The following is a 14,106-nucleotide window of genomic DNA, read 5'->3' on the forward strand; positions in this document are numbered from 1 at the left end:
CCCTGAGCCTCAGTCTTACCATCAAACAAATGGGTTTAGTGAGATCTATCTGGGTCGTGAGACCATGTCTATTAAATTCTTTTTCTTTTAAATTAATTTATTTATTTTTGGCTGTGTTGGGTCTTTGCTGCTGCTCTCGGGCTTTCTCTAGTTGCGGCCAGCAAGGGCTACTCTTCGTTGCGGTGCACGGGCTTCTCACTGCGGTGGCTTCTCTTGTTGTGGAGCATGGGCTCTAGGTGCGAGGGCTTCAGTAGTTGTCGCAGCGGGCTTCGTAGTTGTGGCTCACGGGCTCTAGAGCACAGGCTCAGTAGTTGTGGTGCACAGGCTTAGTTGCTCCGCGGCATGTGGGATCTTCCCGGACCAGGGATCGAACCCATGTCCCCTGCATTTGCAGGCGGATTCTTAACCACTGGGCCACCAGGGAAGTCCTGTCTATTAAATTCTTAGCACAGCGTGTGTTACGGAGGAAAGATGGACTCTCCGGTGATTCAGTTGATCTAAGGGCAGGTGAAGCGTCTGGACTCATTCTCCATCTCATCATCTTTGTTTTCACCTGGGTTTGTACTTTTATCATGTGAAGGACTCCAGCTAGATCACAGATCTGTTTGGCGTTTGGTGGGGCAGTCCAGACTGGGGAGCATGTCACCCCGGGGAGGATGATCTCCACCGTTCATTGTAAATTCAGCACTTCTGGGCCTGCTTGTCCGGAAGTGGCAGCAGCAAACTTCTCGATTAAGAGTTTTGTCTTCATCGGTGCCAATATGTGCTCCCAGGATGCCAGAACATTCCTCAATGCTACCAACAGCCTGCTGGTAACTCTCCCTGGCCTCCTCTCTTAGCATCCTTGTCAATGGGTCCCTACTTCTCAGACAGAGAGCTCGCTCCCCAGCGAGGGCCCCATATTCCATCCTTGGACGACCGACTCCTAGAAAAGTATTCTTTATGCCTCTCTGAGCTTTTCCTTTTGTGGTTTCCCTGCGGGCCTCATACGGCCTGAGTCCATGCCATCCTTTACACAATAGCCTTCGAAATAATGCGAAACCCCTCCGTCTACCTTCTCTTGCAAACGAAACACCCTCTCTCCTTAAACCATTCCTTATAAGACATAGTTTTCCTCTCCTCAGAGAACCCTGTGATTTCCCCTTAAAGGGAGGGCAGAAAGGCGGCAAGGCAATCCTTCCCTCGTTCTAGATATCACACATGTACGCAGACATGCCTTCACAGAAATAGACAACTTACCTGACGTTAAAACCACAAGTCTACTCTTCCCGTCCTGTATTTGTGCAGTCCTCCCTTTATGTCCCAAGTTTAGGTCCTCCCACATTTCTTTCCTTTGGCCTCTCCACATCGTTTTGCTTTCTAAAGTAGCCTGTGGTTTCAAGTTACCTCTCTAGTCTCTCAATCTCATGTGCAATACCACTGCCCTGTCCCCTGGATTTGCGAACGTTCCAAAATCGGTGCTTCTCAAACTATCTCTGGTGATGGACAGTTTGTTTGCTTATTTGATGTCCAATCTGTTGCAGATCAACATTTTGGTAAAATGCAATAAAAATGAATCACTAGAAGAAAGAAATTAAAAAACCAAAAACATGCAAAAAACAAGCCGTCATCTTTCTAATGGATTCAACTGACAGAATCTCTGTAGAATTGCTATAAAGTTTCTAAATGCTTCCTCTGGATGTTTTCATGACCTGTCTCACAGTGCACTCATCAGATACTTCGTGAATCCAAACCTGTCTGTGGGTTACACTTTGTATAGCACCGCGGCTGTGTCATAGGTGTGCTGGAAATGCTTAACAACCAGCTCTCTGGGGGGGATGCCTGCTGAGTCACAGCACTTGCCAATTTCCATGGTGTAAACACTCACACCAAGGTCAGTTTCAAGCTAGCAAGGAAATGTCACTGAACACAGACTTGGGGAGGGATTTGCACAGTTGAATCTAGCAAGCTGATGAGAGCCAGCTCCAGCGCCCCACTGTTAACCCCATTCCATTTTTTAAATCTCTTTTCCAGTAAAGCACTTCCTTTTGAGGGCTTGTTAACCTCCTGTTCAGCTGGACCAAATCACTCAAATCAGGAGACCTTTGTCCTCAACAGAAACTAGACCGTGGTTCCAGGCAGCCCTCCTCTCTCTGGTGGTCTGGGCTCAGCAAGAGCAGACCATCTGATACGACTCACTGCAAAGCCAAAGTTGCTCTGACTAGTAAAAGCAGATCAAATCACAGCCTGCTTTGTGGTTAAGAACAACGTAGGACAACTTATTTACACCTACAAAGTCAGCCATGTACTTGTATATTTTGGAATTCTTCTGTTGATCTTTTGTGTTTTTATTTGTAGTTCCTTATGGGCTTGTTCTCGTATCTGAAAGCGTTTCTAACATTCAGCAACCAGGAACTGCTAAATAATTCCTCAACATAGCATTAGAGTATGTGACCCATTAGCTCAGCCAGTAAGTCCATATTAATAAGAAGAAATAAAAAGTAGGTTTGCTCCTACATCCGTTTTGTGTCCAGCTGACATACATAGGATAACCGGAATGAAAAGAGAGTCCAGGTAGTTTTCCAGAAATCCTTCACCACTCCAGACAAAAATAATCCCTGGCTCTGGTCTTCCTGAGACTTACAACAGCATTATCGTTCTATGCAAATGGAGAAAATATTGAAGAATCAGCTACAAACTGAAATAGGGTAGGAATTTGTTCTCATTTGTTTTTCTCCGTAAGTTCTTCTTTTTTTTTTTTTTTTAAATTTTTATTTATTATTTATTTATTATGTTTTATTTTTGGCTGTGTTGGGTCTTCGTTTCTGTGTGAGGGCCTTCTCCAGTTGCGGCGAGTGGGGGCCACTCTTCATCGCAGTGCGCGGGCCTCTCACTATCGCAGCCTCTCCTGTTGCGGAGCAGAGGCTCCAGACGCTCAGGCTCAGTAGTTGTGGCTCACGGGCCCAGTTGCTCCACGGCATGTGGGCTCTTCCCAGCCCAGGGCTCGAACCCGCGTCCCCTGCATTGGCAGGCAGATTCTCAACCACTGCGCCACCAGGGAAGCCCCGTAAGTTCTTCTTTAAAAAAAAAAAAAAAAAATTTCTTAACTCAAATGTAAACACCAATCTCTGGTCTCTTGATGCATTACACTATTATGTGAATGAAAGTAATGACAGTGAAATCTGGAAACCTGCTCCTTCTGACTCTTCTTGTAAATGGATAGGAGACTTTTCAGCCAACTTTGAGCTGGGATAGCACATCACCAGGACCCAAAGAAGGAGAAAAAAAATCAATGTATCTGATATGAACAAATAAACCTATCTGACAAAGGAAAGCAGTAATAATGATTAAACCAACAGCATCATTTCTTTTTCAAGTTCCACTTGAGTAAAAGGAGCACTTGCGTTTTTTAATCAGTGTTTTTGAGAATGTTCCTCTTAAACAAATGAAGTGTTTCCCTTACGGCATGTAAGCCCCTCATATTTTGTTTCTGTCTTGACCAGACAAGATTTATTAACTTGTGTTTCACCGTCCTTGGGCCCCACTCTACCACATGCCTCCTGGTGCTCAGATCTCAGTGGATTCTAAATCATTCGTGGTGCTGAATCACGAGAGTAGAATTTTAAAAACAAAACAACAACAACAACAAAGAGAGAAGAGAAGTGTTCAGGGCTTAGCCTGCAAAACTAAGAAAGCGAGATGCTGGGAAAAATTGGGGGATTTAGTTGTCTGAGTTTTTGGAGCAGCCTCAGATGCACAAGAACTGGGGCATGAGGAGGAAGGGAATTTTGAGAAGTGTGAGTTGTGTGTTGGGTCTCCTTTCTTCGCCCTCAAAGTGCAATCTTAAAGATTTGAATTCCTTTAAAATTCCTATTTGATGACTAACAGGTGGTGCTTCTTTGAGTTTGACTCCGATGGCCCTGGCAGAATTGTGCCGAGCTCTAAACACCAGTAAAATCTCATAGTAAAGCCCCTGGGATGTAACCCCATGGCGGATGGTCCCCTAATTCACAGTGAGCCAATCTCAAATTCTTACCTCCTTTGGGCATCGGGGCTGGGCCAGCCTGTTGAGGAAGCCACGTCCCCAGGGTCCTCCCTGTCCAGTCTAACCCTAGTGGATGCCTAGCATTGCTGCTGCTGTCCTGAAAGTCCCCGGCGATCCAAGTCCCCAGAATTATCCCTATTGATATCGAAGAGGAAATGTTAACAGCCACCAGATGGCGCCAAATTGCATTTGGCCCCAAGGGGTGTGTAGCCAACCCCGACATCACACTGGAAATAATGTGACACCCCCACCCCCAAATCATAGGTATCACATCGTGCTGTAAATCACAGCAAATGAAACGATACTGTATTTGGCCGCATTGTCCGGTTTTGATTATCCACACCGAAAAAGGAAATTGGGGGTAGCTAACAAGGATCAGTAAACAATCCAAAGGATCAGACATTTGATGTTGGAAAGTGGCACTTCATTTCTTCGGAATATAGGTGGGCTGAATGTCCTGAGAACCCATTTCAAACAAAATACAGTAAGTCCCCTACAAAGGAATGAGTTCTGTTCCGAGAGTGCATTCATAAGTCCAATTGTTCATAAGTCCAACAAAGTTAGCCTAGGTACCCAACTAACACAATCGGCTATGTAGTACTGTACTGTAATAGGGTTATAATACTTTTCACACAAATAATACACGAAAAAAAAACAAACACAAAAAATAAAGAAAACATTTTTATTCTTCCAGTACAGTACCTTGAAAAGTACAGTAGTACAGCACAACAGCTGGCACGGTCACATCTCTGAAAGTTCGCAATGTAGGGACTTACCGTAATGAGTTCACATTGTAGGAGAAGGCATAAAATGATCTAGTTTCTTAGATTCGAATATATAGATTGATTCTATCCTAATGATGGTCCCTCCCCGGCCCACCCACTCTGGTCTGCAGCTGAGTAACTGACACCAAGCATTATCCCCTTCAAATTTCCTGGGAAGCGGAAGGTAGCTCCTCAGTGGTTACAATGCATGAAACTCAATCAAGTGAGGGGAAACATCAACGATGCACGTGTCTGCATCCCTTGGCTTCCCTGTGGCTGGTGGGATAACCTGAGCCCGGGCTGGTCCTGCTCCAGCTCTGCCTCTGCCAGCGCTGTGAGCCTCCCTCTGCTGGTCCCGTTACCGTTAACTCTCAGGCTCGTTAGCTAAAAGCTGCAGAGTTTGGAGCGTGTACTGCTGAGCTCTGTTCATATTTAAAGATGTGTGATTCACGCACAGCTGAGATGGAAGGTTTTCCTGGGGGAACCTCTGCCAGTCCCAGGTAACTGAGAGGAGGCTACATTTCTATTATTCAGGTTACCCTCACCTCCAGAGCACATGTGATACTGTAACGTGACATCTGTGCGTTTCTTTTCCTTCAACTCTTGGGCAAGCCCTGGGAAGTAGCCAAACATTTCTGTCCCCCTCTTTTATGGTTAAGGAAATTACACCAAATCACAGGGCAGTGGAACAGCAGGGCAGAGAAATGCGATCCTTCTGTTCATTGTTAGTTATAGGATGCTTTTTTTGAGTGACCTCAGGAAACACCCTGAATATCGAAGTGAGTATTTCATTCAGCGAGATGGCCTGAGTGACAACTAGAACCATGGGTAACTAGCTAGCATTGTGTGGTCAGGACTAGCCGATTTGGTGTTAACAACAGTCCCAAAAGGAAAGGCTGAGGGTGGGGCTGGGAATGAGGTGGGGGAGAAAGTGATGGAAACACAATAGTTTGAACCATTTTTTAAGGGGACTCAACAAAAGTCTTTAGAAAGCTGGTTAAGGAATCATTCTTTACCAGGGGGCGGTTCCCACGTGGAAACTTCATTCTTTTCAATCTGTGTTTTCCTGCATCGTGCTCCACAAATACGGAGTGCTGAGAAGCAGTGTGTACAGCTTCTTCAGGACCCTGGGTTTATCCTCAGATGTTTGCAGAGAGGGGCTGCAGGCTGCTCCAGTGGGAACCTCCAAAAGGGGCGCCTCACTGTGCAGAACCTTGGGCTGATCACGTCGCCCTGAAGGACAGCACTTTGGGGAGTGGGTTCCTACAGGCCACACGCAGGCTGACCTCCCAACTAGCGGGTACATTTATTTTACAGTAGGAGACGTGTGTGTGGTGTCCTCCCTCTCAGAGGACGGATCTGCTGGGAAACAGCAACACAATTCAGAACTAAAGTTTATAGAGTGAGCACATACCCAGAAAAAGGAAGGAAGGAAGAAAAGAGGGAGGGAGGGAGGGAGAAAGGAAGCAAGAGAAAGAAAGAAAAAGAAAAGGAGGGAGGAGAAATGGAATGAAGATAAAAGCAAGGTGTAAGAAGACAGTGGGTTGAGGGTTGAGCTCAGCCCCCCACCGGCGCCCTGCTCCCTCCCCATCCCCTCCCTCTCCCCCATAGGCACTTTGCCCTGTTCTTAGGATTAGAACACACAGGCTCACAACCTCTTTGCTTTCTTCTTTTTTTCAGTGTTCTTTATTGACCCCCAGAATCTTCTCCAATGAGTTACTTTGTTCAGCATTAGCTGTGGTTAATATTTCCCTGAGAAGGCAAAGATTTCCCAAGTCTTTTCCGTGTTATACATTATCTCTCAGGGTGCCCTGTTGCCCGGGAAGATTTCTACAGATGGCTAGTCCTGTCTGTTTTCTGTCAGTTCATATTAATCTGCATTTCAGAAACTCCCATCTCAGAGGTCAGTGTTTTTCAGTCTCTTTCCCCCTCAGTCGTATGGGGGTGTCGCCTTAGAGGAGGCCCAAATATGCCCCCTAAGCAGGGATCTCACTTAGTCTATCAACAGACCTGTTTTCACGTTCAATGTCTTGGTGTGTTTCGTGGGCCCTAATTTCCAATGGATGTCAGTTACAGTATTGGCAATTAAAACCCATGCAGAAATCAGTGTCTTTGTTTTCGCTGTCTTCCAGTGTCATCTTGCATTACAACATATAAGAAGACACCACCTCCAGTCCCACCCAGAACTACCACGAAACCTTTCATTTCTATCACAGCCCAGAGTAGCACAGAGTCGGCCCAGGATGCCTACATGGATGGACAGGGCCAGCGAGGGGATATTATCAGCCAGTCTGGACTGAGCAACTCCACGGAGAGCCTGGACAGTATGAAGGCTCTGACAGCCGCCATCGAAGCCGCCAATGCCCAGATCCACGGCCCAGCGAGTCAACACATAGGCAACAATGCTGCCACCGTCACCACCACCACCACCACCGCCATGGCCACCATCACTGCAGAGGACAGGAAGAAGGACCACTTCAAGAAGAATCGATGCTTGTCCATTGGGATACAGGTAACAGCCTCCCTTTCTGTCCTTTGAAATAGGAGCCCAGGGAGTTCCCCGGTGGTCTAGTTGTTAGGACTCGGCGCTTTCACTGTCACGGCCTGGGTTCAATCCCTGGTCGGGGAACTGAGGTCCCACAAGCTGAGTGCCTCAGCCAAAAAAATAAATAAATTTGTTAAAAAAAAAAAAAAAGAAATAGGAACCCCAAATGAAGAAATGTACCCCCCCCCCTTTTTTTTTCCGGAAGATTCACTATCTTGCCATTTTGGATGATGTAGCTATTGTAGGACCAGACTTTCAAATTACTGGCTCTGGGCTCCTGTATGTTGTGAAATGTGATTTTTAAAAATTACGAAGGTGTTTTGTCTATAGACATTATCAGCATCTTTTTTTTCCCCAAAAAATTCCAATCTTTTAAAATTGAAGTATAGTTGATTAGCAGCTTTTATTTTTGCTCTCGAAATTGAATGTGGTGAGACAAGGGGAGGATAATTAAACAAACATGAACACAATCAAACATAAAGTGTCCTCAATTCCTAATGCACATTTTGATTCTCAAAAAAGGAGTGGGCTTCCAAGAACAACGTGGATGATTGGATGGTGTTACAGTGTGTTCAACGCTATTGAGTAACCATACGAGAACAAAAATGTGAACCACTTCGCACAAACGTGGGAGTGATGGCCAGTGAGACCAAAGGGAAGGAGAGCGTGGAAAGCAGTAACTCCCCTCACAGCATCATGAGGAAAGAATGTGCACCAGGGTCAGCGTAACTGTGGGCTATTTAATCATGCATTTCATTCAGAAGGTAGATACTTCAGCAGGCTTCTCAGTTTAGCTCTGTTTTCTGTTGCCCAATGATAAGATCAGACTGATTCTTGGTTGTTAGATGGGTTCAGCTTGGCTTACCCTGCTAGAAATTTCCTCCCATCCATGGAGAAGAGTCATTCTTTCCCCCTATTTTTGTTGTGCTGTACCATTCTGCAGGTGCCCTTTGAATAATAACTTCCTGACGTGATGGCCCATAAATCTATCCATGCTGAACCAACTCTAAGGCACGTCTAAGCACCAGGCGTGGGGTACGTTTTCACAACGATGATGGATGTTCACCATCCATTCTGCAGAGTCCACTTTGAAAGGACAATTAAACTTTCTCTGGTAGCAATGAGTCAATGCTTTTTTATAACCAACAGGTTACCATGGCACGACTTGTCAAGTTTCCTAAAAGAACTTGTAGCACGGGTGCTTAGGACCAGATGACCCAGCGGGAGGCCCCGGGCCGGAAGCCAGCCTCCACCCACCCTCACCCCATCCCCAATCCCAGGAGTTAATTCCCTCCCACCGCCCAGAGGATTTCGAGGGGTGGGAAAGAGCAGAGGTCGGTCTTCTGTGTCGTCCCAGGCAAATTATTTAATCTTCCTGAGACTGTCTTCTCATCGAGCCCACGTAGGATTATTTGAAGGAGGGAGTTTACAAAATCCAGCTTCCTGTAAGGCTTTCAGTTTGGGATGATGAAAAAATTCTGGGGCTGGATAGTGCTGATAGTAGCACAGTAATGGGAATGTACTTAATGCCACTGGAACTGTACACTTAAAAAGGGTTAAGTGGAGAATTTTATGTCTGTTTTACCATAATTTTAAAAAAATTCCACCTTTCTTATCTGGCACATAATTGGCACCCAGTAATGTTAGCTTTCTTCTACTTCCTTAATGTTTAAATTTTTTTCTTTATTTTACATTATTTTTTCAATAGATAATATATTCCTATGGCTCAAAATTCAAAAGTTATAAAAAGACATACAGTGACCAGCCTCTCTCCCCTTGCTATTCAATAGCCAGTCAGTTCTCCTTTCCGGGGAAAATCAATATAACCAATATTTGCATCTCCCTGCAGGGATATTTTGCACATATTCAAGCAAATATATATTTATTCCCCTTTTTACCCAGACAGTAGCAGCATATACCTCACACTAGTCTATATCTTGCCTCTTTTCACTTAACAATGTATTTTAAAGGTAATTATCTGTCTTACTGTTCATTTTATTTAAAAGCGTCTATCTATCTTAATCACCTCCCAGGTCTACTGGTTGGTTAGGTTACTCTCTAAATAATTCTTAGAATAAAGCATTCATATACTGTATGACATCCAACTTACATTATTATTATTTTCACCCAGTAAGACAGAACTACTCTGAAATTCACAAATAATGCTAGGGAGAAAGTCTGTTTCAGAGGCCACCCTGCTTCTTGAATATTTGGATATTTTAGTGAGCTAAAGAATTGTTCTTACTCTTCCTCCAATCACTGTTCACAGCTATGGAAATTATATGAGAGCACTGCGTGCTTTATATGGTTGTCCCATTCTGCCTCTACAGCAGCCCTATGGCATAGGTGGTGTTATTATCTCTCCCCCAGAAGTGAGAACCCAAGGTCACACATCTTATGTTGACAGAGCCTAGATTGTACCTTGACATCTAATGTGACCACATTATGCTGCTTCTTTGATAGAGAATAATAAGTAAATTTAAATTTAGGATACAAAATAGTCATCAAATTTCATTACACTGTAATCTAATTTAAATCCTAATCCCCCAAATATGTGATACTAGGACCTTGGACTCTTTCTCAGTTTACCTTTTTAGAGTCAGAGTTTTCAAGCCTTTCCCAACATTTTAAATTTAATCTGTATCTAACAGTTAATATTATAATTATTTACTTTACAGCCTGTGTGAACTTAGGCCAATTACTTAATGGTTTCCTCATCTAGAAAATGAGAATAATAATAGTTGCTATTGCATCGGGTACTTTATATATTGTAATAAAAACTGATGGATAGGGACTTCCCTGGTGGCACAGTGGTTAAGAATCTGCCTGTCAATGCAGGGGACACGGGTTCAATCCCTGGTCCAGGAAGATCCCACAAGCCGCGGAGCAACTAAGCCCATGCGCCACAACTACTGAGCCCGTGCTCTAGAGCCCACGAGCCACAACTACTGAGCCCGCGTGCCACAACTACTGAAGCCCATGCACCTAGAGCCCGTGCTCCGCAACAAGAAAAGCCACCGCAATGAGAAGCCTGTGCACCACAACGAAGAGTAGCCCCTGCTTGCCGCAACTAGAGAAAGCCCGCGCGCAACAACGAAGACCCAACGCAGCCAAAAAATAAATAAATAAATAACATTAAAAACAAAAAACTGATGGATACAATATATGTAAAGTTCAAAGCATAGTGCCTGGCATATTAAGGGCTCAATAAATATTAGGTTTGATTGTTATTATTAGTATTATCCTCCTTTAAAATTTTGATTAGCCAAAAACACTAAAATTATATCATCAGCCGTGGGCTTTCTCAATTTTTTTCAGGACAGAGATTTAATTAACCCTGCAACATATTTAAAAATTTTGAATGCCTCTTCATAAATTTAAGTAGATTACCCTACATACTATGTAAGAAAGGTGACATTTGTCAATATTTGGATCTAACAAAGGGAATTAAAGTCAGAGAGATAAATTTACCTGCAATGACTAAAGCTTAAGAAGATGACAACACTTTGATGCAAATAAGCTGTGAGTTTGGACAGGTGGGGTGAGCCTGGAACAGAGTACAACGTCCTTCATCCTCGGACCCCTGCTTCCTTTCTTTCTCCCTTTCCCGGTGCATTGAGCACCACGGTTCTTAAGGGGAATATCTATCGTGCATCTTTCGAAAAAATTTCATTGGGTAATTTTGAAACTACCCCAAAGTGTAAGGCTGCAGCATCGTACTTTGGCTGACATCCTGAGCATTTTTAATTTCCATAAGTGTAGCCGTATGGAATCGGTTAGAATCCCATTCAGGAAAAAGGAAGCCGTGCTCGTTTCTCACACAGAGGCAGTTTCATATACCAGATTGGTCCTACAGTAATGGGAAGGCTGAGAGAGCAGAAAAGGGATGCAGTAAGCGGTCACCCTTGGACTAGGGGAGCAGAAGGGGAAAGACGGGGTTACCAAAATTCAGGAACTCAGAGGAGAGGCCCATATAGCCCATCCCAGACCACTGAGGCGAGCACGGCCGGCTGGTGCCAGGACTTGCAAGGGCTGGCGCACGCGCTGTTGGGCTTCGAAAGGGCTGGGGTTGGAGCCACAGCTGCCAGCAGAACGTGGAAACAGGAAGGAATCCCCCTTCCCTCCTCCGACCTTCCTTGCTTAGAACCTAATTGGAGGCCAGCGAGCAAGGAAGCCTGGGAAATGTAGTCTTCAGAGTCCTGGCCCCTGTGCCACAGAGCAGCTGGGTAGAGAAGGTGGGCTTGGGGCTTCCAGACAGTAACTAAGTCACCAGAATGAGGCACTTTGTCCGATTAATAAATAAATGTGCTATTTCCCTCAATGAGCACATGCATTCAAAAGCCCGTGACGGGTGTGGTGAACATATGATCTTGGTTCACGTGTTCTTCTAGTGGGAGCAACTCACAGCACTAAATATGATTCTAGAGTATTTAAAAATATGTATTTTTATATAATATGTCACCAAAACTCACATCAACTACTTTTTCTGGTGCTTTTTCTGGTGTTCTAGTCCTGGGTGGGTGGGGGAAGGATATGGATAAATGAATAAATGGAAAGCTATTCAATATTTCTATATGGGAATACTCCAAAGTGTAAAGATAGCAATTCTCTCAAAATTCATACAAATATTTAAAGAAATTTCAATGGAAATTCCTATGTGATTTTTATCACTTAGTCGAGACTGAGGGGAGGGTTTTGACAATGTGATGTTAAAGTTTATTTAGAAGAAGTTAATACCCCAAAATACCCTAGAGGTTTTGGGGTTTTTATGAGTAAAATTTATTTTTTATTTAAAAAAATTTTTAAGTTTTTTATACAAATTTTAAATGTTAACTTATCACAAGATATTGGCTGTATTCCCCATGTTGTACAATACATCCTTGAGCCCATCTTACACCCAAGAGTCTGGGCCTCCCCCTCCCCCACCCCTATATTGCCCCTCCCTCCCTCACCACTGGTAACCACTAGCTGGTTCTCTGTATCTGTGAGACTGTTTCTTCTTTGTTCTACTCACTACTTTGTTGTATCTTTTAGATTCCACATATAAGTGGTGTCATACAGTATTTGTCTTTCTCTGTCTGACTTATTTCACTTAGCTTACTGCCCTCCAAGTCCATCCATGTTGCTGCAAATGGCAAATTTTCATTCTTTTTAATGGCTGAGTAATAGTCCATTGTATATATGTACCACATCTTCTTTATCCATTCATCTGTTGATGGACACTTAGGTTGCTGGAGTTTTTAAATTACATTTTAAAAAAAGAATTACAGGGACTTCCCTGGTGGTGCAGTGGTTGAGAATCTGCCTGCCAATGCAGGGGACATGGGTTCAAGCCCTGGTCCAGGAAGATCCCACATGCCGCAGAGCAACTAAGCCCGTGTGCCACAACTACTGAGCCTGCGCTCTAGAGCCTGCGAGCCACAACTACTGAGCCCGCGAGCCACAACTACTGAAGCCCGCACACCTAGAGCCCATGCTCCGCACCAAGAGAAGCCACCAAAACAAAAAGCCCACGTGCCACAACGAAGACCCAACGCAGCCAAAAATAAATAAATTTATTTAAAAAAAAAAAAAGAATTACAAGAGGAGACTTGTCACAGAAAATATCAAGATTTATTACAAAATTATATCAGGAATAAAAGAGAGGGAGGAGCAATAAGACCATTAGATCAATAGACCCAAAACACATTTTTATATATGAGAATGTTTGGGTAAATATATATGGGTAAAATTTGGTATAAGATAAAGTTGGCATCTCAAACCAAAGAGATGAATTAGTTAATAAAAAGAGCCAGGTCAATTGATGATTCATGTGCAGAAAAAATATTAAATTTCCATATCTTCTACAAAAACATTTCAGGATAGTGGATTTAAGAACTAAATATGAAAAAAAAATGAAAGCATTAAAAACAAATATAAGAGAACTTTTTGGTCTTTCCCAACCATAAAAGCTAGATTGACTACATAGTAATTTAAGATTCTCTACAATGAAGGACAAAATTTAAAAGACAAATGATAAACTGGGAAAAAATATTTACAGTATATATAGCCAAGAAAGGGTTTAAGGGTCATAAGATATAAAGAGATCCTATAAAGAAGAAAATAAACAACTCAATAAGAAAAAAAACCCACAATAACTAGCAAAGGATATAAATAGGCAATTTACAGATAAAAATACAAGAGGCTAATAGATATTTTTCACCTGTGATATTAGCAAAAATTTTAAAGTTTGCCAATATTTAATATTGGTGAACATTTGGAAAATGGATATTCCCATACACTGATAAATGCTTTGAAGAGCAGTTTGTCAATATCCCTTACAGTTGAATATGCTCAGTACTTCCACCTAACATTTCTACTCCTAAGAATTTTTCTCATACAATATTTGCAGAATTGTTCTAAAGATACATATGAAATATTAATTATAATACTAAATGTAATAACAGCAGAGAGAAAATTACTCTGATGCCCACATTGCTTACATAACCATTAAAAGGAGTATTTATGTAGCCAACAAAAGGATTGAGTTAGAGCTATATTTACTAACATGATAAAATGTCCAAAAGATAGCAGTGTTAATGAATAAAGCAAATTGCACACAAAAAATATATAGTATAATCTCATCTGTGTAAATTTAGTATTAATAATCATTTTTATATATAATATATTCTACATATGTTAAAAGATGGTCAAATATGCATCAAAGGATTGACAGTGCTTCGTGGGGAACTTTTGCTTTCTACATTATATACTTCTGTGTTTTAGTTTTATAC

General features: G+C 42.8%; 1 protein-coding gene across 6 annotated transcripts in view; it reads left to right on the forward strand.

Annotated features, from left to right (window-relative positions):
• DLGAP1 (DLG associated protein 1) overlaps positions 1–14,106 on the forward strand; it is a 328,621-nt gene that overhangs the window by 262,085 nt on the left and 52,430 nt on the right. For all 6 annotated transcript variants that reach the window (XM_059895182.1, XM_059895179.1, XM_059895183.1 and 3 more), the window contains one exon: positions 6,921–7,300. In XM_059895182.1, coding sequence (XP_059751165.1) covers positions 6,921–7,300 — 380 coding nt within the window. The remainder of the gene's footprint in view (positions 1–6,920; positions 7,301–14,106) is intronic.

The sequence above is a fragment of the Balaenoptera ricei genome, chromosome 14 (genome assembly GCF_028023285.1).
Source record: "Balaenoptera ricei isolate mBalRic1 chromosome 14, mBalRic1.hap2, whole genome shotgun sequence".
Taxonomy (NCBI): Eukaryota; Metazoa; Chordata; class Mammalia; order Artiodactyla; family Balaenopteridae; genus Balaenoptera; species Balaenoptera ricei.